Source organism: Bidens hawaiensis, unplaced genomic scaffold, assembly GCF_021521415.1.
Source record: "Bidens hawaiensis isolate Kalapana, Puna unplaced genomic scaffold, B.hawaiensis_p1.1 tig00018123_1, whole genome shotgun sequence".
NCBI lineage: Eukaryota > Viridiplantae > Streptophyta > Magnoliopsida > Asterales > Asteraceae > Bidens > Bidens hawaiensis.
In genome coordinates this window covers 129,216-155,768 of record NW_027492736.1, presented here as the reverse complement: position 1 = coordinate 155,768, position 26,553 = coordinate 129,216, and the positions used below count along the sequence as shown (strand labels likewise).

General features: G+C 40.0%; 1 protein-coding gene and 1 pseudogene across 2 annotated transcripts; one reads left to right on the top strand and one right to left on the bottom strand.

The window, feature by feature from the left end:
* The first annotated feature begins 7,926 nt into the window (after nucleotides 1-7,926).
* On the top strand, nucleotides 7,927-9,884 carry LOC143555386 (uncharacterized; annotated as a pseudogene).
* A 13,933-nt stretch (nucleotides 9,885-23,817) lies between these two features.
* On the bottom strand, nucleotides 23,818-26,457 carry LOC143555385 (uncharacterized). 2 transcript variants are annotated; one of them, XM_077044950.1, is made up of 4 exons: nucleotides 26,369-26,457; nucleotides 26,183-26,287; nucleotides 24,738-24,885; nucleotides 23,818-24,065 (listed from the first exon to the last, which is right to left on the bottom strand). In XM_077044950.1, exons 1-4 carry the CDS (start codon nucleotides 26,423-26,425, stop codon nucleotides 24,046-24,048), a joined length of 330 nt encoding a protein of 109 aa, XP_076901065.1. In that variant the 5' UTR covers nucleotides 26,426-26,457; the 3' UTR covers nucleotides 23,818-24,045. The 2 variants fall into 2 exon arrangements, with proteins under 2 accessions (XP_076901065.1, XP_076901064.1); XM_077044949.1 differs by lacking the exon at nucleotides 23,818-24,065 and adding an exon at nucleotides 24,422-24,524 and having other exon boundaries at nucleotides 24,610-24,885.
* Between the last annotated feature and the right edge of the window lie 96 nt (nucleotides 26,458-26,553).

Below are 26,553 nucleotides of genomic sequence, written 5' to 3'. Positions count from 1 at the left end.
GGTTCTAACCGGTTCCTAAACCGGTCCTAACCGGTTTGACCGATTATGGTTTTCATACAAAAAAACCGGTTATTAACCGGTCCGGTTATTAACCGAACCGGTTTTTTTACTGGACGAAAAAAACCGGTCCGGTTAATAACCGAACCGGTTTTTTTAAAAAAACCGATTTGTGCACCTCTATTCATACCCCGTTTTCTATCTTTTGTTTTGGGGGTGACATTTCATCATATCTTAACTAAATGCTTTATACTTGGGTCTTAAACCACAAACATTATTTGTATACCTTACTTAAATAAATGTTCGATTTGGTGTTCTATGATTATATGCCTATGTGTTTATCGCTTTCAGTTGGTGGAACTATAAATCCTAGTCTATTTGGCATCCCCTTATAGCAAGGTGTCGTTAACGTAATGCAATTAACGATAACTATGAAATCCTAGACTATTTGGCATCCCCTTATAGCAATGTGTCGCTAACGTAATTCTATTAGCGATTTTATCTATTTATCCAAGTTATTTCCTTTATTTATTGTTTCGTATACAAGTTTTGTGGCATTTCTTACTATGTATTTATATGTTCAAACTTATGAATTGCTCACAAACCTTTGTGTTGATAAAGTTTATTTTATGAAATATTACAGGTTTGCATCTAGGTTGATTATGGAGTTGGAGGAGAAAACGTCACAAATACCTCTAGTATATTAGCAAAAATGAATAATATTTGATTTGCTATATTTTGTTATGTTTTGTTGTATTTGTCTTAAGAATATTGTTATGTGACATTTTATGATTTATGTGAAATTTAAACGAGTTGATTAAATATTAAACACTTTAATAGTGTCTTGTGTTTTTGTCCAATCAACGTTGCACCCCGGCATGTTCCGCCGCCTTTGGTCGGGGGTGTGACACTAAAAGTCAGCTACGCTGAGTGAGTTTTAGTTAATCATACAACGTACAATACATTCATTTACTACATACTTCTATACATACTTTATATTCTCATACTTCGTACGTGATATATATACTTACCTTCATACTTTATTCTAAATTCTACTTTACATTATTATATGCTGCCTCGGATATTATTAGGGTCTGGTCCCTTTTTCTGCCTTGAGTATTATTAGGGCTCAGTCCATTTTCTGCCTCGAGATTATAAAGGGCTCGGTCCCTTTTCTGCATTAAGTATTATTAGGCCCAGTCCCTTTTCTACCTTGAGTAATTTTAGGGCTCAGTCCCTTTCTTCTGTACCTGGCTACCTCTTACATTCATTCATAACAAACGTACATATCATTCATACATTATGCATAGTATTATATCCATAATCACAACTTGACAATATGTACAATATCCGAAGATCGTTCACATACTGACAAGCAGTCAATCATACCTTTCACATAATTCACATAAGGCACACACTTATCACTTAGGATAAGTGTATTAACAAATCACATCGAGTATGCACACAGCCCCGAAAACATAACAAGGAATGGGGCTACAAACTCACCTGAATGCGGTTACGTTCACTGTTTATGGTAATCCCTTTCTTTAGTTGTGCATGGCTAACTGTATAACAATTACATGTATCAATTTAACTATCACTACCCATATCGCGTTTCTAGTTTAATTATTACCCACAACGAACGGGGGTCCATGTTCTAGGGGCGGCAGCCCCTAGCGGGGTCCAAGGGGAAGAGCCCCTGGCTTGAAAAAAAATTGTTTCCATTAACTGTCTTAACACATTTTCCATTAGGATTTTAATTATTATTATTATTATTAACTTCTTAATCCTTTAAGGTATCTTCTATATATTAATAAAGTTCAAGGGCTATTTTGCAATTAAATCATTCCTTTTCTAAGTCCAGGGACCATTCTATCATTTATTAAACTTCTAGTTCGTTACTTGGTTCTTAACGAATTGACTCATCATAACGAACTGGTCCTTTGACGAATTGGACCTCATAACGAATGACCCCTCTGTAATGAATTGAACCTTCTAGTTCGTTATCTTCTTTTAACGAATGGTCATAACGAATTGAGGTTAACTCGCTATCTTTTCCTTAATGAATCTGGATACGAACTAAGGCTAGTTCCTTATTCTTTCCTTAGAAAATTGGCATACGAATTAGGTTAGTTTGTTAAGCTTCCGTTAACGAATCAACTTGACGAATTACCTCTAGTTCGTTGACTATCCGTTAACGAATTAGGGTTAGGTCAGAGAATGTCAGAAACATTCTCTGACATGTTAACCTCATACCCGCCGCCTTTCCGGCGCCGTCGTCGCCGGTAAACCGTGGTTTTTCTGGAAAAACGAGATCTTACTCGTTTTTCACCGTTTTTCGTCCCGTTCGATCCAGATCTGAGCTAGGGTGACCCCTAAGCTCATCTTTGGTTCGGTTCATACCCGATTCCACCCGGATCTCATGACTTTAATGGTTTAAAGGTGTCAGCTCGTCGTTTCGCAACTAAGTCTAACGGGTTTGAGTTCATACACTATCATATTATCATTACCTTGGATCGGGATCGGTTTTCCTTCTAGGTTCGGCTAGAGAAAAGAGAGAAACTAGAGAGAGCTTAAGTGTGTGTTTTGGATGGTGTATGGAATATGTGAAATGAAAGATTAAGGGGTGATTATGGTTTATATATTTTGGAGTCATGGGCTTAAGCCCATGGGCTTTTCAACTTTCCTTTTAACCCAAGTCAATAACTCTTATCCATTTAACCTAACACAAGCCCGACTCATAATAACTCATAATTTATTTATTTGATAAAACGAGAAAACGGGATGTTACACCTTAAACGGTTTATAACATCTCATTATATTAAAAACCAGGGTATAGACCCGTGTTACACACGGGTGGAAAAATATGTCAACAAACATAATAAAATTAAATAACAAATTCAAGCACACAAAACTTCTTCAACTTTCAGACCAAAACGTTAACCATTTACAATGTCTAGATATTAAAAGTTTAAGGTTACAATAAGTTAGTGTACACCAAACCACAAAAAAAACATCAACAAAAATATCTAAACATGTTCTTTTATGTTAAACCACCATCAATTTCTTCAAATATTCTAACAAAAGAAACTTATTTTGCTTTACCACCTAAAAGTTTAAAAAAACAATATTATCCAAATTAAATATATCATTAAAATAATAACATGTTTAATAATGAAAGCCCGTGTTACACACGGATGAAAGTTATAAGAAAAGTAAAAAAAATATAACATGTAATACGTAAATTGAGTTATATTATATAATGATTTTTATTTATGAATTTTATAATAAGATTTTGATATATTTATATACTATTAATTATAAACTATAATTTGCAAACCAAACCTTGGTGTTTGATTTATTTTAAAACAAAACATTCATACCGATATCATTATACATTTTATGTGTATAAAAATAATTTTAGAACAAAATGTTGTCACATATTAAAAAAATGTATTTTTATAACGTTGGAAGAATTGGAGACGAAGACTCAAACAATAATGTAAAATTTCAATATCTTTCAATGGTTAGTAACTTGTATATCATACGCATGAAAATTGTATATAAATATATATAGCGACAATGATAATAATAACAACAACAATAATAATACTAATAATAATGAATTGATAGTGTAATATTTATAAGAACAAATAATTTTACATTCATTATAAGGTATTACATTGTTGATTTTATTAAAATAAAATAACATACAACAACAAATAACGTAAAATGTCAACTTAAAACATCTTTCTAACTTAATCCATGAAGCCAAAAAGACATATCAATAAAAAACTACATCATGATATATGAAGTCATAATTGTTTATTAAACAATCATCGAAATAGAAAGAAATGTGTTGTAATTTTTTATACTTACAAAGAAGAAAATTAAAATCACTACAAAATCAATTTAATGTATTGTTAATAAGAGAAATAAAGGTACAAATACAATTTACAAACTTATAAACAAATCATAAATCTCTTTGTACATCCTTGGAATGAAAGAATGAATCTTATGATAAGAATATATAGAGATAGTCATCATATTATCATTTTACTACTATTATGCTAATAACTAGGCATTAATTAAGGATCCGAGAGTTTTATTTTAAGCAACATTTTTGACATAATTAAAATATTTTAATATAATCTTGAATTATTCAAAAAATATTAACCCAGAAAGTAATTTGAGATTTAAAAATTTTTAATGCGAGTTATTTTAAGCGTCCATTTTGACATAATTAAAAGGTTTTCATCTTACAACTATTATACCAAAAATTATGCATATATTAAGGAACAAATAGTTTTATTTTAAGCAATAGTTTTGACACAATTAACATATTATTATAATATAATATTGAATTCAAATTTAATTAGAATCGTGTAACCATTGATTGATATTATAATTTAATTTAAAAAAAATCTTGTTAGTATTTTGATATTGGAATATTTTTAATGACGGATTTTCAACTTCAAATAACATTATGTAACTATTAATTTGTATTATAATGGATGTTTAACCTTAAACTGGAAAGTATTTTAGGTTAATGTATATATTATAAGTTTAGTAAAATGAAAATGTCATATTTATATAAAAAAGAATAATTTAACATAAATTATGAGACATTAAATTGTTATGTAAATTCAAATACAAAAACACACAAACACTAACAAAGATAAATAAAAAGTTAAAACAATTTTATAACTTATAACATAAGAAAAAAACAAATATTAATTAAAAATTAAGCATCTAATTAAATCAACATCGAAAAATTGCAATCTATAAGGAATACTTCAACATACATGAAGTCCGAGACCTGAAAAATTACATAACATATTAGTAAATATAGGGGGTAATAATAGTATTTTCGTGTATTTATCATAAAATAGATTGCTAAATAAGTATGTGTGTGTGTGTGTGTGTGTGTGCGTTAAAAGGAAAATCAAACCCTAGCTGACCCATTAAAAAAATATGTATTTAGCTCTAAAAAGTTTTGAAATATAATTTGTTATTATGGAAATGTCAAATCCGTTTTAAACTAATTTATTGACTGCTTAACAAAAATAGTTTGTAAAAACAATCAAGAATTTAATTTGTTCTTATTTGAAATCCAAAATTTTGACCACAAATTAAAACATAGTAGGATTAGATAATATTAATTTTGTTAAATGTATTATGTATAGAAACTTTCTAAACATAAGTTTGAATATAATAAACTGGTTTATTGTAAATAATTATCTTCAAAAATAACATATTGATTATAAAAAAAATACTATTATTAGAATAATTATACATTGAATATTATAAATAAAAAAAATAAATTATATTCAATATAATCATGTCCAAAATAACTGATTGATTACAAAAAAAGTATTATTAGAATGTATTATATTCTAATATTTAATATTTCCATGTGTAAGGTTTTTCGAAAATTAGTTAATATTTAATAATAATACATTAAGTAATTTAGGAATCAAATAATAACAAAAAAAATCATAAATTATTTCCTTAATTATTGTTTTTATAGTCAAAGCTTTAGATATAATTTGAACTTTAGATTATAGTAAATACGTCAACTAATAACGGATTAAGTTAATGTATATTTATTTTTTTATAAAATTTTAGAATAAGTTATATTTGGAATATCAATATTATACTTTAATATGTATTTTAAAGATCAATATTATAATATAGTAAATTTAGTAAATTTATAATTTAGTAAATATAAATAAAAAACTAGTAAATTTATAATTAAATTTATGAAATATTAAAGATTTATATTATATATGAAACAAATAATTTACAAACAAATTTATTAAACATTCAAAACAATTGTATTATTAAATCGAAGTTTCTGACTTTTGATAAAACCGAATCAAAATTGGCCGGAAAAAAATAAAAAATTGGACGGAAATTATGTTTTAATATTTAGTAAAGAAAATAATAACAAATTGGACGGAAAAAAAAATCAGAAATTGGACGAAAATTCACTTCTTAATATCTAGTAAACAAAACAATAAGAAATTGGACGAAAAATTTAAGAATTGGACGAAGAAAACAATAAAAAATTGGACTTTGTAAAAGTTAAGAAATTGAACGGAAATTCACTTCTTAATATTCACTAAACAAAACAATAACAAATTGGCCGGAAAATCTCAGAAAACATAAAATATGCTTATAACAAACTGGCCGGAATATATTCATCGGATATTATAATAAATAACTCACTCTATGTGCAAGAATGAATTGTTAATTACCTTTAATATATTTATCGGAGAATCAATCTGTTATAATCATCATTAATTGACAAAAAAAAACCTTATAACATCTGCTTTGAGAAACGATCAATTGAACATAATCGAACCAATTGAAGACATCAATAAACTTGGAAGTGAAGAAAAACATGGTAGATTAAACAATTGTTGATAAATAGTGTAGACGTTCGATGTTGGATATGAGCGACGGAATTAGGGTTCGTATGTTCTTGAAGAGGTTAGAGAGAAAAATGAATGGTGAAATTAGTGGTGGGTTATGAAAAATCTTCCAAATATAAGTTTTTTGGGTGTGTAGTGAGTATGACACGTGGCAGCATTAGAGACACTCTTAGAATGAAAAAATGGTGAGTTGGAGGCATAGTTGAACAACCTAGTAGAATGACTTGTGGAAGACTTGTATTGATTTAATAGATTAGTATTATTATTATTATTATTATAGATTCCCTCATAAAACATGTATTGTGTATCATTTAAACTTGATGTTCATTGATTTGGATTCGAATTAAGCTATTGAAGTAATATTGGGTAACTAAAACCCAAACAAGAAGATTCCCATATATATCACATGTAGAACGATTTTTCTTGCACCACAATTTTGTAAGATTGTCACTTTAGTTTATTCGTACTAAGAGTGGTGGCGTGACGCCCTGTTCACCTCACCGGCATTTCAACATCCAAACTTTTATAGGATTTATAGAGGGGCGTTACGGGTGGCTTGACCACTTTGGGCGATATTGTGTAAACATGCGCGAGAGAATAGAGTGTGGGGTCCACGTACTTCTCATAAATCATATTCACACGTACTTCACTTTTCTTTAGTTTTTTATTTGATTATCTGATTAACAATTAGGGTGGTTGGGCACTGTGCAAGTACACCTTTCGGCCACCAAGTACTTTTACGTACGCGGTGCACCACCATCGCACCTCCCTTGTGGGTATTGCACAGAAAATGGTGATCCGATTATTGCAACCCACTGAAAGATGAGAGGCTTGTATATGTGTTTGTGGGTAGACGATGTGGACGTGGATAGCTAGTGTCGAACCACCGCCGCCGGTGATTTCTGGTTTCGACGGATTATGTGCATAGATGACTAACCGTTTGGCGGTTTTTGATCCGTCCAACCTTACAAAACCAAGAGTGAAAAGAAAATGACCGTGTGAGCACTCTACATTTTAGTTAAATCACTAAACACTTTTATGTTTGTATTTTGCACGCGTGCTTAAAACCGGTCAATAAATGAACTAACCTGTATCCAATTAAACCATACACATAATCACTCTATTAAAAATTCTAATCATAACTCAACACGTTAATAAATTACAAGTAACAAAATATTTACCTGTCCACAAAATCCGTTCCGACCCACCCAAAGCACAGTTGTTAAAACAAACACAATGTCATCTATTGTACGAGATCCGTCCAAAGATTATAAACATGCTAATTCATTGATTACAATTTTTGGCACACCAAAATGCATGCTCTCTGCAACACCTAATCACCATCCTTACGCATCACCATCCGCCACAACCACCGCATGCAAACCCATAATATTATTATTATAAACACCACCACCCCATAATATCAAATCAAACGTCAAATTCTCTTTCAAAACCCAACCAGCATTTCTAACCATCCAACCACCGTGGAGCTAGGCCGGTGGTCTGCTGTTGGCAATGTCGGACATCGTTAAGCAAATCATCGCTAGGCCGATACAGTTAGCAGACCAAGTCGTTAAAGCCTCCGAATATGTTTGTTCGTTTAAACAAGATTGCGCCGAGATCAAGGCCAAAACCGAGAAGCTCGCCAGCCTCCTTCGGCAGGTGGCGCGTGTGAGCAATGATTTATACGAACGGCCCACGCGTCGGATTGTGGAGGAGACCGAACAAGCGCTCGAAAAGACGTTGCATCTTGTTTATAAATGTAGCCGAAACGGGCTTCGTCGCGTGTTTAAGATTATCCCCAGTGCGGTTATTCGCAGGACCCAACAACAGTTGGAGAATTCCATCGGTGACGTGTCGTGGCTCCTTCGGGTGTCCACCCCGTCCGATGATCAGGACGACGAGTATCTCGGCTTGCCGCCAATTGCGGCTAACGAGCCCCACGTTGTGTTTAATCTGGGAGCAAATCGCTATTCTATGTTCGGGTACGATGGATGAGCGGGCCGAGGGTGCGGTGTCGCTTGTTTCGTTAGCGAGGGACAACGAGAGATACGGGAAGTTAATAATCGAGGAGGGCGGGGTGCCACCAACGAAGACGGGCAGGAAAACGCGGCTCGGTGTATTTGGCTACTAGGCCGAAATCCTGAAAGCGTCGAGCATATTATAAACTCGGGTGTGTGTGCCATATTCGCGAAAATTTTGAAATATTCGCATATGAAAGTACAACTAGTCGTGGCATGGGCCGTTTCGGAGCTAGCCGCGAACTACCCGAAATGCCAAGAACATTTTTTGCAAAACAATGTGATTCGGTTGCTTGTCGGTCATCTTGCCTTCGAAACGATTCAAGAACATAGTCGATACACTATCACTAGTAAGTCGATTCGAGAAAAAAGTGAAAACGCTATTGCTAGCAAGTCGATGCATACGGTGGTTATGGACACAAAAGCGAGCAATAATGTTAAAACCGGGAACGAGGGACACGAAAAGGGCCAAGTTATGCGTCCGAGCGTGTCGATAACAAACGACATGCACAATGTGGTGACTAAGACAATGGATGGTAAATCGAGAAAGAGCCGGACCGATAGGCCACAATATACGAAAAGCAGTCGAAAACATCTTTCGTTAATCGGGGCTAGCATTAGAGCGAGGGAGTTAGAAGATCCGACCACGAAAAATCAAATGAAGGCGATGGCGGCTCGGGCTTTGTGGTACCTTTGTGCGGGAAATGTAACGATTTGTAAAAGTATTACTGAGTCCAGAGCACTTCTTTGCTTCGCGGTACTTTTGGAAAAAGGTGAATATGAAATACAGTATAATTCGGCCACGGCGTTGACTGAAATCACTGCCGTGGCCGAACAACACGTTGAGTTAAGACATTCGGGATTTAAGCCAACATCTCCCGCTGCTCGACCGGTGGTTGACCAATTTCTCAAAATCATCAAAAACGCAAACTCGGACTTTCTTGTCCCCGGTATCCAATCACTTGGACACTTGGCAAGAACGTTTCGTGCAACAGAAACAAGAATCATCCCCCCCATAGTAAGGCTCCTCGAAAACACGGAAACCGATGTTTCAACCGAATCAATCATCACACTCATCAAGTTCGCGTGCCCCGATAACTTCCTACACGTAAACCACTGCAAGATGATAATCGATAGCGGAGGGCCTAAACACTTGATTCAGTTGACCTATTTTGGGGAACACTCTCTTCAAGCTCTAGCACTTATCCTTCTATGTTACCTTGCAATGCATGTTCCCGATAGCGAGACACTAGCTCAAGACGACGTGCTTGTAGTGATCGAATGGGCGTTGAAACAAGGTCATTTTACACAGGATTCGAACCTAGAAACACTCGCGGTTGAAGCTAAACAAAGATTAGAGATCTATCAATCTAGAAATACAAGGGGGTCATTTATTCGATGACATTTGTAACGTATTAAACGACAGGTTTTGATGTTTTTGACGTTAATTTGTGTTAGTTGTACGTGTAGAAAGTAGTGTAGGGAAGTTTGGAAACTCTTTCTAATTGTAGATGTAGCGTGACAAAGTTTGAGAGTTTACATTATGAATTTATGATGATACCCTTCTCAAAAGAATAACTTGTTTTAGATACTTTTACAATGAAGTACTTCTGTTCAACAAGAGTTTATCTACGGAACAATAAGCTATAACTACAAATTTCATGTATTTGTTTTATTTTTGCCTATCGAAACGTGAAAACCATTGACGGATCTAGTCATGATTAAAAGTGAAGAAACAATAAGTGACTCCGGCAGATTAAGGATAATCTTAGGGTTAAGTAGGTGTTTCCCACGAGGGTTAGGTCCGGCAAAGATGGTTATTCTTCTCAACCTGCAAAACAGACACCGTAAGCTCGTCACTGAGAAGGGGGGGGGGGGGGTTCCTCCTTGTGACCACCCTCCGGCGTGAGAATCAGACTAGATTGCTCTGAATATAAGTGTATATTGAGAGAAATAGCTAGAGAGAAGATGATGATACCGTTCCAAGGTGTTGGAGTATTTATAGCCGAAGGTAGGTTTCCAAGCAGGTATGGCCAGCTGTATATAATATTCCTTTTCCACCAACTATGGGCTACGTTCGTGCCACGGTGGGAGTTGGTGGGTAGGCAGCGGCTGATAGCGACATTTTGTACTGGAGCGTGCTCCTCCTCGTACTATTGTCGGTGAACTGTCACCCTGTGATTGGTTCATGGGTCGCTTTTATCAGATCTTGTCTATTTGTCCATACCTTGGTAGGTATAGTACAAAAGATCTTCTGGAAGCGTACGGACTGGCTCTTTTGGGCGGGAATATTCCCGCCCTGCTCATTCCTTCTTCAGGTGACATTACTGAAGTATAAGAGTTAGTGCCTTATGCGTGTAGCCTTACTGTTAGTGCGGGTGGCCTTCCTTCTTGGCTTGTACCCACAGCTGCGGGAACAGGCAGGGTACTGTACCAAGGGAGGCTTTCATGCGGGGACAGCTGGCTTACTGCGTGTAAGGTTTTCATCTCTCTGAGCATGGTGGGTCTTGCGGATCCAGTTGGTCTTTGCGCAGACGTACCTCTTCAAGGTGAGTCTTGCGGATCCAACTGGGCTTTGCGGGGACCTACCTCTTCAAGTCCCCCCAGTCCATTGTTCTTCTCATGAGTTTTTAATAAGTGAGGTGAACTTTTGGACTTTAAGCAAGGGGTTTTGAAAAGGGGGTTTTCGTTTTTTAAGGTTTTCCGTGAAGATTCTTCCCGCAGTTTTCCTAATGTCACTTGCAGAAGTTCCCGAATTTTCTGCCTGATCTTTGGGTATGATGCGGGTAGGTGTGTAACCTCTTCGCAAGTCGGGAGCGTTGAGTTTCACTTGTGTAGATTCTCCACGGGGTATTGGTAGTTTTAGACATAGTGATCAGTTATGTTAAACAACCAATTCCACCTTGAAGCTTCAAACAATCTAGTTCTCAACGTTCCCGCCATGCGGGGGTGTTATTTCCCTTTCCGCAAGCATGACCCATAAGATCCATCTTGGGTTCAATTCCCAGCAAGTGCTGAGTATGTGAAGGGTTTCGCCTTGACACTGTACCCGCACTTGTCTTATGGTTTCTTGTTTTCCAAGGTATCTTCTTGGCTTCAATTCCCTGCAAGTGCTAAATATGTGAAGGGTTTCGCCTTGACACTGTACCCGCACTTGTCTTATGGTTTCTCGCTTTCCAAGGTAAGGGGGTATATTCCCTCTTATTTTTGAATCTTTTTGAATCTTTTTGGAATTCGGAGAGATGGTGAAAGGATAATGATAGTCCAAACGGTTGAAGGGACGTTGGCGTCTTCTGACGGTTTCAGGACGTGCAGGAGATTATGACGACGTGACAACGTGTGATCAATCAGGACGCTTTTTCAGGCGCGTGGGCGCGAGTTTCATGACACGCGCTATTCCGACACCTGTTGCCAGCTTGCTTTATCCACACGTGTCGCCGTGTCATTGCGCCTGCGCTTTCTCTCTCATCCGCATTAAATTCATCGCATTCATTGCAATGAGTATATAAGGGGGGAGAGGGTGTATCTCGTCCCATACCTTCACTTCACCTTTCTTTTTCTTTTAAGCGATTTCCGGCGAATACTCATCTTTTCCGGCGAGCATTCTCCTGAAACCGCTTTCTTTCATTAACATTTAAAAAATGTCTTCTTCTACGCATGACCCCGAGGTTAACGTCGAGGAGTCCGACGTTTACCTCGAGAACTCGACGTCCACGTCCGATAAGGACGATAAGAGTACTGCTGGCGAGTGCCAGTGTACTCTTTCTGTCGATGTATACCATTACATCGTCAAGAAGTTCTTGCTGGAGCCGTATGAGCCAGAGTTCCCGGAGGCCAACCAGACCGTATACGATGCCCATAAGGGCAAGATAGGGGTCTACGCTTCGTTCTTCCTATATGGGAATCTAAGATTCCCATTAACGAAGTTCGTGTACCGTGTTCTGGAGAAACACGGTGTTCATTTGACGGAGGTGCACCCAATGGCAATTGCCAAAGTTCGCCATTTCGAATGGTTGTGCCGTATTTTGGGTATCGAGCCTCGCGTCGACCGCCTGATGACCTTCTACACTTGGAGGTGCATCCAGGGTTGGTATACCCTTGTTACTCGGATCAAGGGTTTGAAGATTTGCGCTACTGAGCGTAGTCTTCGTTCTTGGAAGCGGGAGTTTTTCTACATTTCCGCTCACGTCGTCCCCATCGCGATGACGTTCAAGAATGGGAGGGCACTTCCTAACCTTCACGCCTCCAACTACTAGGAGACGGAATGGTTCACCAAGATCTCCCAGGTTCAGACTCCGGTTTATCGCTTCGCGGAGTCTGGGATGGTGATGCTTGGGATGAGCCGCGTGTGGAAGGATGCCGGGTCCGGGACGCCGCAAATACCCATCGTTCTCGAATACGGTTTGAACTATCTTCCTTTTGGTACGCCCCGTCTTTTGTGTTGGTTTAGGGTTTTTCTTCTAACATTTTTATCGTTTTTCATTTCAGAGGGGAACGACTTACATTCGCTCTTGCACCCGCGGGAGACTGGTGGTCCCGCGCGGTTGGGTACTCGTGATCTTGATGAGAACGAGTTGCCCATTTTGAAGCAGACTGCGGATAGATTAGTAGAGGTCTACCCGCCAGGCCACGAGATTTTAAGCGCCACTCGGCCAGGTAAGGAGTTCTTTAATCCTCGTCCTCTTCATGCTCAAACTTCTGCTGGAATTCCTCTCATCTTGTCATCTTCTGATGAGGGATCCGCAGATGGGCCTTTTATTATGAGGAAGAAGAAGGCGGCTGGCGCGAAAGGCAAAACAAAGGTTGCTACCTTCGTTAACTTGGGGAATCAGTCTGATTCCGAGACTGAAAGTGAGGAGGCGGCGGGGAACCTTGGTGGTGGTGACGAGGCCATTATCTCAGAGGTTGAGACAACGGCTGTCACTTCCGAGCCACCAAGCGCTGCAAGGTGACTGGCGTGAAGAGGCCAGTTTCATCGGGTCCATCTCCGCCTGTCAGGGCTTTCAAGATCAAGAAAACCAGTAAGTATACTTTTTGTGTACCTTTTCCGCATTTCCTTCCGCCTTTGTTTTTTATATCTTTTGTTTTTCTTCATGCAGGAGTGGACTTATCTGCTTTCGAGAGCGGTGCGGGAGGAAGCGGTTCAGGACCCACGACGATAGGTTTGGTCAACCTATCCGAGGCGATGACCCAGGCGGCTGCGCCTGTTTCTGGTACTGGTTCAGTTGCTCATACTTGTTGAAGCAACTGTTCCGGTTATGACGTCATCTGTCATGGCTGCTGTGCCGACGATGGCGTCCAGTTTCGTTGCTGCGTTGAGCAGTTCAACTTCTCCGTCGGCAGCCAGTGCCATCTTTACTACATCATTCACCGGACCGGAGGTGACTTTTTCCACGAGCTCATCTGCGGCGGCTACCACGGTTATGAGTTCATCTTAAATGAGTTCATCTCCGATGGTCTCTACCTCAATGGCTTCTGTAGTGTCACATTCGGCGTCAGCGACTACCTCGTCCTTGGCCGGTTCTTCAGGTATGTTTGGAGTTGGGGCCTCTAGACTTACCTCTGTTGATGAGGGGGTCCAATCTTTGCCTCCTTCCCATCTCCTTGACCTCGTTCGGGTGATGGGTTTAGCGGCTATCGGCCTGTTATCGACCCTACAGGTGCGTGGGACTACTTTGGCCTGTTATCCATTCTTGTCATTTTTTCCTAACTGTTTTTTGTTTTCGCAGTTTCGGATTCCAATGAGGTTTATGCTCCAAGGTGGAATATCCGCCGAGGAACAACTCTCCGGACTGCCGCAGACTGCGTCGAATGGGCACGCCATGCCGCTCCAAGTGGTGCATTGGGGGAGGCGATGGTTAGCTACCAGGAAGGCCGCTTGTCCACTAAGCTTCGAATCCTTCTCGCCCGGATGCAGCCGCGTGTCGAGTTACTTTGTCGTGAAAACGACAAGTTAAAGACTGCGCGTAGCTTGGAGGGGGCTCAGGTGCGATCGCTGCGGGAGGAGAACAAGAAGCTTGCCGCCACCGCTGCGGAGAAAGAGAAGGCCTTCAAGGATCTTGAGGCCGAAATTCAAGCTACGCATGAGGCCCGTTCCAAGGCTACCCAAGCTATTAACGAACAACTTAGGTTGGCTAAGGAAACTGCGCGTAATGCAACTGAAAGGGCCACCAAAGCTGAAGCTGTTGCTGAGCCTATGCGCGCTGAGAATGAAGAGCTGAAAGCCAAACTGGAGAAACTTCAGCAGGCTCATGAGGCTTTGGCTTTGGAGGATGCCAAGAAGCTACAGGAGCTCTTGGATCAGAGGGGTGTGCTTGATCGCACTGAGCGCAAGCTTAAAGGCGTTTAAGAGGCTGCTGCCAAGGACGTGTTGCTTGCCAACCTAAACAGGAATGAGGCCGAACGCGCCCGCGATTAAGCTCAAGCTACCCTTCAAGAGGCTCTGTCCAATATGGATTAGCTTCTACGAGAAGCGTTGCCGCAGGTACGCATAGCTCCCTAACTCTTTGCTTTTTGCTCTTTTTCTTTATACTTAAAAAAGTTTTTTTTTTTTTGTGTAGGTTGTGCATCAAATTTTCGCGAACACATCCTATGATGATGCCATGAGTGTAGCCCTCAACACTTCTCATGAGGATGGAGAAAAGGCTGGTTTCTTGCTTGGTCTAGGGTTTGCAGAGAAAGGCATCCCGCCTTCCAAATTTCCTCTACATGATGTTGATACTGAAGCTGCCTACGACCAAGCTGTGAACCAGTATGCTGCTTTCTCTCATCCGGTTGTGGAGAAGGTGAACGAAGTTGCTGCTACTGATGACGGGCTAGCTGTTCTCAAATCTTTCCTTGAACAGCCGCAGCCAACTGATGGTGCGGGTTCAAGTGGGTTTGGAGGGAGTGGTCCCGAAGCCTGAATCTTGAGATTCCTCCTAGCCGTTAGGATAGATTTGTATTTTTTGTAGGCGGGTAGATACCTGGCCATTTTGTAATGTTTGAACAGCTTTTAATGTGAATATAAATGTTTTGTTAACGCCTTGCCTTGTAAACATTATGATTTGTTCATGCATATTTTAGTTTAACTTAGCAATTTTCTAAGTGTTTTGAATAAGTTAACCTTTCGACGTGTGTCAGATGATAGGTTAATGTTCTGTTTCCTCTATCATGATTGTGCGGGCAGGACCGTTACTTTCACTTAGTAGGATGACCAAACTTCATCTATGTCTGACCTGCGTGAAGGTTTTCCTCATCTTCCCCTTAGAAATTTTTGCTGCTTTTGTGTTTATGCGGGTTGTGCCGCTTTCCACACGCAACGACTTACTTCCTCCCTCACTTATTTATGCGGTGAATACCAGCATATCAGTGTGGTCAGTTCATAAGTATAAAGGCAAGGCTATCAACATCAATGTGATAAGGAGAATCATTTCCATTAGAAGTGGCTCTAGGCCTTTTCTTTACAAGTTTGGAATTGATCTACATGTAACATCTGCGTAATTGAGCTCCATTCCATGTTCTTGGGATGGGGGTGCCATTGAGCCTTTCGAGCCGGTATGTGCCCTTTCCCAGAACTTCTTTAATAATGTATGGCCCTTCCCAGACCGGGGCCAGCTTTCCTGGGCGCTCCTGGTTTGAAGCCTCGTTGTTACGCAGTATGTAGTCTCCGACATTGAAGTTGCAGAGTTTCACCCGCGTGTTGTAGTACTTTTGCATTTGTCGCTTGTAGTTCTCTTCACGCGCTGCGGCTAAGTCTCTGCGCTCTTCGGTTAGCATAAGGTCTAACCGTCTTTCCGCATCATTGTCTTCTGGTTGAGTCATGACTCTTGGAGAGGGTAGACCGATCTCGACTGGAACCATGGCTTCAGTGCCATATGTGAGGCTGAACGGGGTTTCGCCCGTGCTTGCCTTTTTCTGCGTTCTGTTTGCCCAAAGGACGTGTGGAACTTCGTCCACCCAGTCGGATCTATGCTCCAAGAGTCTTTTCTTTATGCCGTCGACGATGCTTTTGTTTGCTCTTTCCACCTCACCATTACCCTGCGGGTGTGCCACTGAGGTAAAGGTGTGGGTGATTTGAAGCTCTTTCAGCCACTTTTGTAGCTTCTGGTCAGCAAAGTTGGTGCCGTTATCGCTCACCAAATTCTGTGGAAGTCCAAAACGACAAATAATAAATTCCCAAATAAATTTTTTGATATGTTTTGCGGTTGTTTGGGCTAGGGGTTTTGCTTCTATCCACTTGGTGAAGTAGTCGATGGCTACCACTAGGAACTGAACGTTCCCTGCTGCTATGGGAAATGGGCCTGTCACATCGATGGCCCACTTCTGGAATGGCCATGAAGAAGTGACTGGAACAAGTTCGTTCTTCGGGCGATGCGTGTTGGGTGCGTAGAGCTGGCAGGATCTACATTTTCTGATGTACGTCAGCGCATCCGTATGCATTTCCGGCCAAAAGTATCCCGCGTTGTTTAGCTTAGCTACAACTGCGCATGGACCTGCGTGTACTCCACAGATGCCTTCGTGTACTTCCCTTAGGAGGTAGTCAGCATCTTGGTCGTCAACGCATCTGAGGAGTGGGCCAAAAAAATTACGCCTGTAAAGTATGTCATTAACAAGTTGATAGTTCAGTGATTTACAGCGTATCTTTCTTGCCTGTGTCTTTGACTCTGGTAGTACACCCGCTGCAAGGTAATTTATGATTGGTGTCATCCATGTTTCCGTGCCGGTTTGGATGACACAAATTTCCTTGTGCGGGACTGATGGTGCTCCAAGAAGTTCAACGCGGATGTCTTTTCCCAAGTGGGTGAAGGCTAACGATGCAAGCTTGCTTAACGCATCCGCAGATTTGTTTTCGCTTCGCTTGATGTGCATAACTTTGCAATCGTTGAAATCGCGCATAAGGGTTTTTGCTTGTGCGAGGTACAGGGCCATTGTGTTGTTCATGGCCGTGTACGTCCCGTTTATCTGGTTGGCTACTAGCATGGAATCCACTTGGGCTTCCAAGTTTTTCACCCCCATCTTACGCGCAATTCTTAATCCGGCCAAGAATGCTTCGTACTCCGCTTCGTTATTCGTACTTGGGAAATCCAGCCGAATAGCGTAATTGTATTCTTGGCCTGCTGGGTTAGTTAGTTTCAACCCTGCGCCTGAACCTTCGTTGTTGGCTGCTCCATCAGTGTAGAGTCGCCAGACATCGTTAATGTCTTGTGCTGGAGAGGCTTGAGCCTCTTCCTGGCACTCTTTTTCCCGCGAAGCGGGGACTTTTGCAATAAAGTCGGCCAAGACCTGGCCTTTTATGGCTGGTCTTGGCTTGTACTTTATCGCGTATTCTCCCAACTCAATTGCCCATTTAGCTAGGCGTCCCGACAACTCGGGTTTTCCTAGAACGTTTGTAAGTTTGAAGTTGGTGAGAATGGTGATTGGGTGGCCTTGGAAATATCGTCTTAGCCTGCGTGAAGCCTGTACAAGCGCTAAGACTAATTTTTCCAGGGTGGAGTACTGGGTCCACGTCTGTTAAGACGCGGCTTACATAGTAGATGGGCATCTGGACGCCCTTTCGTTCTACTAGTAAGACTGCCCCAGTTGCTCTGTCTGTGGCGGAGAGTTAGAGAATTAATTCCTCCCCCACTTCTGGTGCTGTGAGTGTTGGGAGTTCGATCAAGCGTGACCGAATCTCTTGAAAAGCTGCTTCCGCTTCTGGTGTCCAGCGGAAGTGCGTTTTCTTCAAGCAATTTCTCAATGTTGACACGAATGGGAACGACCTATCCGCATGGTTTGCCAAAAAGCGGTTAAGTGCGACTAGTCGTCCATTCAGTGTCTGAGCCTGTTTGATGGTAGCAGGTGATTCCATTTTCATAATGGCTTCGACCTTTTCAGGGTTCGCTCTGAAGCCATCTTTGATAATGATGACTCCTAAGAACTTCCCTTCTTCCATCCCAAAGGAACACTTGCTCGGGTTGAGCTTCATGTTTATCTTTCTGAGCGTGTTGAAAGTTTCTTCGATGTCTTTCAACATCGCTTCTGGCTCGAGGCTTTTGATGACCAAGTCATCCATGTAAACTTCCAAGTTCCTCCCAATTTGGGCATGAAACTCTTTGTCCATCAGGCGTTGGTATGTGGACCCGACATTCTTAAGTCCGAATGGCATCATTTGGTAACAAAATGTGCCATCGGGCGTCCGAAATGCGGTTTTATCCTGATCGTCAACAGCCATGTAGATTTGATGGTATCCTTTATACGCATCAAGGAAACATTTAAGGCGAAACGGTGCTAATGAATCTACCTTAAGGTCAATTTCGGGTAACGGGTAACAATCCTTGGGGCATGCTTTGTTTAGGTATTTAAAATCTATGCACATGCGCCATTGTTTGTTGGTTTTTGGTACCATGACGGGATTTGCAACCCATGTTTGATATTTACTAACGCGTACGATGCATGCGTCAAGGAGTTCCTTGACTTGGGTTCTACACGCGTTAGCCTGTTCAGCACCCATTACGCGACGCTTTTGTATGACCGGCGTAAACGCCGGGTCACACTTGAGCTTATGTTCAGCCTTACTTCGAGGTACACCAGTCATGTCAGCTGGTGTCCACGCGAAGATGTCGGCATTTTTTTGCAACATGCGTTTGAGTAAGGTGCGTGTGGGGTTAGTGATCGTTGGGCCAACGGTAACAGCCTGGTCAGGGTATTTGCCATTGAAGGCCCATTCTTCTGGTTCAGAGGTGGTTGGTTTAGCCATTTTTGGTTTGGGTTTAGATGAGACAGATACGATGCATACCTGGGGAATGCCCGTGATCATAGCAACGCCCTCGGCTGTTGGCCATCCCATCATCCCATGGACCGAAGACACCACGGCATTAAATCCTGCCATCCCATCTCTCCCGAAGAGAATGTCGTATGTGTGGTGTGGCTTCCTCATTACAACGAAGTCCACGTCTTCTGTGCGGGAGTACTTCCCGTCCGTGAGAGTGACGGGGAAGGATAGGAAACCCAAGGGGGTTTTTGTAAACTGTTTCTAGGCGTTCTTTGTCTTCGTCGTCTAGCTTGTCGAAGAACTGCCTATACATGACCGTTGACGACGCGCCATTATCAGCAAGAGTGCGGGAGGTGATGTAGTGCCCCAGCTGGCTTTTGATGACTATGGGGCCTTCTTTGTTGGGCCCTCCTGGCACACGCGGGAAGCGCACTTCAGCTTCCTTCCACGCACTTGGCTCTGTTGTTCGTCGTTTTCTTCCTCTGACGTTGCCATGAACCATGTGAATGCTGATGTCGACGGGCTTTCGTCCAATGCCCTTGTACCGATTGTCATTCCTCCCTCCGTTCTTGATTGACGCCACGAGGTGTGTGAGTTTCCCATCTTTGACGAATGTTTCGACGATATCCTTCAAAGATGTGCACTCCTCCGTGGTGTGGCCTTTTGTCCCGTGGAAGTCACAGGATTTGCTCTGATCAGCGTTATGACGCTGTCGGATTATTGGAGCCTTTGGCCATGGGAGCTTCTCGGTGGAAAATATCTCGGTGACGCTTTTGGTGAGTGGCGTCCATCTGGGATTCCGGTTCGACGAGTGCATGTTGTCCCTTCCGCCTAAGAGAGGGCGAGAGCTGGATGAGGTGTCAAAGTTTATCCTTGACTGCCAAATACCAAGCTTCCTCTTTTTATTTTGTCGGGCGGTACGAACGTTATTTTCTCTTGTTCTCTGCGTGTAGAGGTTTGTGCTCTGGGGAAGATTTCTACCCAGTTGCTTCTCCGTTTCGGCAAAGCGTTTAGCTGCCGTCATGATGGCATCCCACGTGGATGGCATGCCATCTTTACCTGTCAACGTGCGGATAAGCTCTGGGTACTCAGCGCCCTGGATGAAAGCGGCGCGAACAAGATCTTCGCTTATAGTGCCCAGACTTAGCTTCTTTGAGTTGAAGCGAGTGATGAAGTCTAGCAAAGATTCGTCTTCCTCTCGGATGCAGTTGAGGATCGTCCATTGCTCTTCAGTATATTTTCTTTGTTGACTGAAGTGCTGGCTAAACTTGTGCTGGAAGTCTGCCCAATCATAGATGTGGTGGACCGGTAGACGATCAAACCACGCTCTGGCTGCCCCCACGAGCGTCATCTGGAACATGTAACACCATGTGGGTTCCGTCCAATTACTGACGGTTGCCCCCGCTATAAATCTGTTCAAGTGATCGTCCGGGTCAGATATGCCATTGTAAGTGCCTATGTTGGACATCTGTTTGGCACTCTTTGGAGCGATTGCTTCCGCAATGTCCCTTGCAAATTTGGACGTTCCCGCATTCGCAACAGTTGGTCTGAAAGTTTTAGAGAAGTCACGTGGGTTTCCCCCCGTGTTCTTTGGTTTGAAGGTTCCCTCGAAATTTCTTCTCGAGTGGAAGTCTGCTTCTTTACGCTTCCCTTTCGCTTTATGACGAGGGTTTGCGTCACTGTCAGATTCTTCTCAATCTTCATCATCCAAATACTCGCAATCATTGCTCATGTTGAGATGTTGTCGAGTGCTTCCGAATTCATCATTGGCCTGTTGGAGTGAACGTAAACGTTCGTCCAACTCGGCTTGGAATTCTTTCTGACGTGCTTCCACCCAAGCTTTAACTTGATCTAGTGTTTGTCGGGGAAGCCTCGTCTGCTGTTTCTCCACCTGGGTATCAATGAATCCCAGGGGAGGATTGTTTACTGCACTTGCACCGGCTTGGGTAACCGGGGTAGTGTTCGTAAAAATCGTGTATTCACCAGTGTTCCCCCCAGTAGCTGGGGTTGTGGTTACCGGAGTTTCTTGGTCACTCGGTGGCTTTGGCATCGGAGTAACCTTAACCATCTTTCGAGAAGTTTGAAAAAACTGAGAAAAAGAAGAATTAGTTCTAGCTAAATGCACGGATGGCGCCAATGAAGAAACACTAAGTGACCCCGGCAGATTAAGGATAATCTTAGGGTTAAGTAGGTGTTTCTCACGAGGGTTAGGTCCGACAAAGATGGTTATTCTTCTTAACCTGCAAAACAGACACCGTAAGCTAGTCACTGAGAAGGGGGAGAGGGGTTCCTCCTTGTGACCACCCTCCGGCGTGAGAATCAAACTAGATTGCTCTGAATATAAGTGTATATTGAGAGAAATAGCTAGAGAGAAGATGATGATACCGTTCCAAGGTGTTGAAGTATTTATAGCCGAAGGTAGGTTTCCAAGCAGGTTTGGCCAGCTGTATATAATATTCCTTTTCCACCAACTATGGGCTACGCTCGTGCCACGGTGGGAGTTGGTGGGTAGGCAGCGGCTGATAGCGACATTTTGTACTGGAGCGTGCTCCTCCTCGTACTATTGTCGGTGAGCTGTCACCCTGTGATTGGTTCATGGGTCGCTTTTATAAGATCTTGTCTATTTCTCCATACCTTGGTAGGTATAGTACAAAAGATCTTCTGGAAGCGTACGGACTGGCTCTTTTGGGCGGGAATATTCCTGCCCTGCTCATTCTTTCTTCACGTGACATTATTGAAGTATAAGAGTTAGTGCCTTATGCGTGTAGCCTTACTGTTAGTGCGGGTAGCCTTCCTTCTTGGCTTGTACCCATAGCTGCGGGAACAGGCAGGGTACTGTACCAAGGGAGGCTTTCCTGCGAGGACAGCTGGCTTACTGCGTGTAAGGTCTTAATCTCTCTGAGCATGGTGGGTCCTGCAGATCCAGTTGGTCTTTGCGCAGACGTACCTCTTCAAGGTGAGTTTTGCGGATCCAACTGGGCTTTGCGGGGACCTACCTCTTCAAAAAGGTAGCTTGTCTATCGCTCATATCACGTCACCCTAACTTCTCACATATATCAAATCAAAAAACCCTGCATCGACAAATAGTCTACTCTATAAACAAAAACGCAACAACAACTTTGAGTCTTTGAACACCAATTGAACAACATATATCGATACAAGTTGATTTAAAAAAAACAATCATATTTCCTTAAACCCATAAGTGATGTTATTTGATCTTTCACTAACATCCAAAACCAAATCAAAACCCAGACGATAGTTTGAGCATCGATAAAACAATTCTAGTGGTGAAGATGAAATCCAAGTCAAGTTCTAGGCGAATCGAGCAAACATGATGAACTCAAGGTTGAGTTAAGGTCTCTTAATAGAGAGATGAGTTCCATATAAGATTTGTAGACGTCGGGGAAGATACTTATGAAAAACACAAAGGAGGTGTGAGAGATAATTTAGCAAATTCAACTATAATTTAGCAAATTCAACTTTTTTTTTCATTCCAATTCCACTCACATCTTATTGCATCTTTTAAGATCAAACACATTTCAAGTTTTTATTTTAACTAGGTTATTAACCCGTGTACAACACTGATTAAAATTAGAAATCGTCAACTAAATACATATTTAAGATAACAAAAGTTTGTTTTATAGTTTATTGAGAGTATTATTTGATATGATTGCAATTTATATTCGTATGTAAACAAAGTACTTAAAAACATAAACTTACTAAAAATAAGAATCAAAGTACATTGCTTGGAAACATAATTTAAAATTTTAAAAATTACTAATTCATAAACTGCTAAATATTTTCTTATAAACCATATTTGTTGTCTTGTTTGTAACTTTATATAGTTTATCCAAAATAAGCAATCTCTACTCTTTACTCTTGATAAAAACAATATATAGTTAACCATAAGTAAAAAACGAGTCTCTCATATATATTCTAACTCTTGCTACAGATTTGCTTTGATTTGTTACAATTATATCGCACTTATATATTGTGTCACCAATATCACCAACGATTAACACTGCAACTTTAGAAGTTTTTGGCAGGTTATAAATCCTTGCATCTTTTCGCCTTGTTCCAATAATGCACAACTTTAAATCTATACCAGGATCGTTTTTAAAACAATCCATTACACTACAAATAAAAAGCCATTTAATGGCATACAAAAAGTGTCACAAGAAACCAAAAAAGTGCCGCTAAAAAACCTTGTTGGAATGAGTGACACACAAAAAAAGTGCCACTAGAAGCGTTACCACTAAAGCCTTTTAGTGACACTTTTTTAGTCCGCCACACAAACTTTTCAGCTTTTAGTGGCACTTTTTTTCGTATGTCATTAAAAATATTTTGGACTTTTAGTGGCATTTTTTTCATGTCATTAAAACATTTTGGACTTTTAGTGACATTTTTTATCCGTATGCCATTAAAATATTTTTGGACTTTTAGTGGCATTTTTTTCCAATTAATAACATTTTGGACTTTCAGTGGCGTTTTTATCCGTATGCCATAAAAACATTTTGGAATTTCAGTGGCATTTTATCCGTAGGCCATTAAATTATTTTTGAACTTTTAGTGACATTTTTTCTATGACATTAATAACATTATGGACTTTCAGTGGCATTTTTATCCGTCTACCAACATAAAATAAAAATAAAACCATCAAACATAGAAATTATAATATCTTGACCACAACTAAAAGTTCAATCGCATTCTAAACACACACCAATCGCATTCCATATACATATTATATGTCTAATAACTCTCAAGTCAAGTCAAATATCAATCATATAAAAAGGAAAATAACAAATATTCGAATAAAAACTAAAAACTTCATCACACTTGTTAACCTCTTTCACCATCTTCAATCTTCATGCAAGGTGCCTGATAAGAAAAATAAAAACTTTTCAATATGCAAATAATATGGACACTAACTTGTGTATCATACTTAATTATTAATCTAAAATCGATAATAACCTATTAAAATCAACCATCTCAACGCTTGTGAAAAAAACTAAACTAGCCCGAGCCTAAAAATAAGTTCGTTCTATAAACGAGCCCAAGTTTCATTGTCGAGCTCGAGCCGGCTAACAAGGAAAATATTTTTATTATATATATGTGTGTGTGTGTGTGTGTGTGTGTTCGTTAACCGGTTTAGCTTAAATGGTTCCTGTGTGAAAATCCCTAACCGGTTCCTAATCATTAATTGAAAAGTAACCGGTTTTGGTTCGGTTAACCGGTTAGGATTTTCACCTCTAGTTACAAACAAATCACATAAAACAAATTATCATTATTATTTCGTGAAGATGATACCTGGTTAACCGAAGAAATTGTAATCGGTACCTAAAACATATAATTGAGAAAAAAATGCCAATTTATAGATATGTAACAATAAAAATAATAAACAATAGTTTATAAATGTGAGTACCTCTATGTTCATATCTTTAAGAACCGAAGACAAGTTTGCATTGGGAATATGCTCTTGAATAATGTTCAACATAACATTGACAACACTCATTAGTCGATCAACTTTATGTGATTTTGTTGAAGAATCACCTTTACTTTTTGCGGTCGGCATCCTTCCAACTAATCGAACGTATCCCCTTTTCTCCGGGCCTTTAACTTTTGAGTAGTCATCATTTGAAAAATCACATGGATCTCCGGATTTACTTGTAGAGTCACTTGTAATAGTTTTTAATGAAGCCTAAATACAAAATAATAAAGGTAAGTAATATTAAAAAGACCTAAGCAGACACAATATTAATAAACTGATGGTTTTTTTAATGTTAGTAAATTGATCACTGTTTCTTTCTTGTCAACAGTTTTTGGCCATTTTAATTTCTTATATAACTAATTAGTAAATTTAGTATTCTTACAATAATTTTCTAGATCTCTGAATTAAATATATTCAGAAGGTTGATACATTAGAGATAGACTTTGAACGGCATTCAGCTCGTTTGACCCGTTCCACTTTCAGCTACGGGTGTGCATGAAACCGAAATAACCAAACCGTAACCGGAATAACTGACGTAACCATCATCATCATCATCATCATCATCATCGTACTCAGTATATCCCACCAATAGCAAAGCTATGGTAGGGTCTGAGGAGGGTAAGATGTAGGCAGCCTTACCTCTACCCCGTAGGGATAGAGAGGCTGCTTCCGGTGAGACCCCCGGCTCGATAGTAGTTTTGCATCAAGCCTTGGACATAAGGCACATAGCACTCAATCATCGGGACACCGGCTGATCGGTGCATGTACCCTTATCTTTCAGCTATCAACGCCACTACATGATGCCTGATTAACCGTCCGTCACTTTTAACGTTATTTTCACGAGATTAGTAAAATAACGTCAAAATTAGTGCAATTTCACTTTTGCCCACCCGAGGGTTCACACATATATACGTCAAAATTAGTAACTGACGTAACCAAACCCAATAAAAAAACCAACGGTTTGGTTTTATGTTTTATAAAGAGCAAATTATTTGGTTTGGATACGGGTTGGTATAAACCAAAGACGAAAAAAACCAAAACTAAAAGATTGGAATTTGGAACATAACCGAAAAAAAAACTGACTATAAAAAATTTATAAAAAATATTAATTAACAAAAACATATAGGCCAAAGTTTCAGACCCAAATTCATTATTTGGGTCATTTTTGTAATTTTTTGACCCAAAAGTTAAACTGAACCCATTTTGTAAACCGAAAACCAAAAAACCAAAATTGAATAGTGGAAAAACCCAATAACCGAAATTTTGGTTCAATTTGACCCCGGAACTGACCCAACCCGACGCAAGCACACCCCTACTTTCAGCTAAATATCTTTATTAACCAAAATTCAGATCAAACACAACCAAAATTAAGTAACCTGTTAATAAATGAATGTGTGGAAATAGTTGGAATTTGGATCAGATCGATAAGTATAAACAAATAACACAACTGATTACAAAAAACTGTTGACAAGAAAGAAATTGATCATTGTTACTAAATATACATTACCACAACTTTAGCGGCTTCTGCATCAACAATTGTTCCATCTTTACGAGTGTGAGTTTTTATATATAGTTCTCCTCGTGTTGGGTGTACACCATTATTATTCATGGCCTGCAATTGTGTTTGATGTTTAGTAAGAGACAAGAAACAAAAAGAAGACAATAATTTAATTCAAAATAGCTAAAATAATACCTCTTCATGAGAAAGTCTAGCAAACGATTTTGTCCCGATAACATGAGGCTCATTCATCTTTGAGCGGCTCGATATTTTAGCATCACATGTACTCAATAGTTAATTAATACATTATTAGATTTATTTAATATAGTTTCATAATTATATATATTTTATAAGACATCAAAGTTATAGATCATTATTAC

Bases quoted from the DNA above. Each gene is read 5' to 3' on its own strand.
- LOC143555385 (XM_077044949.1), bottom strand. From the start codon at position 26,425: ATGAATGAGCCTCATGTTATCGGGACAAAATCGTTTGCTAGACTTTCT. The intron at 26,288-26,368 runs GTATTATTTTAG...ACACAATTGCAG, and splicing joins CTAGACTTTCTCATGAAGAG to GCCATGAATAATAATGGTGT. The intron at 24,886-26,182 runs GTAATGTATATT...TTTTGTATTTAG, and splicing joins CAGAAGCCGCTAAAGTTGTG to GCTTCATTAAAAACTATTAC.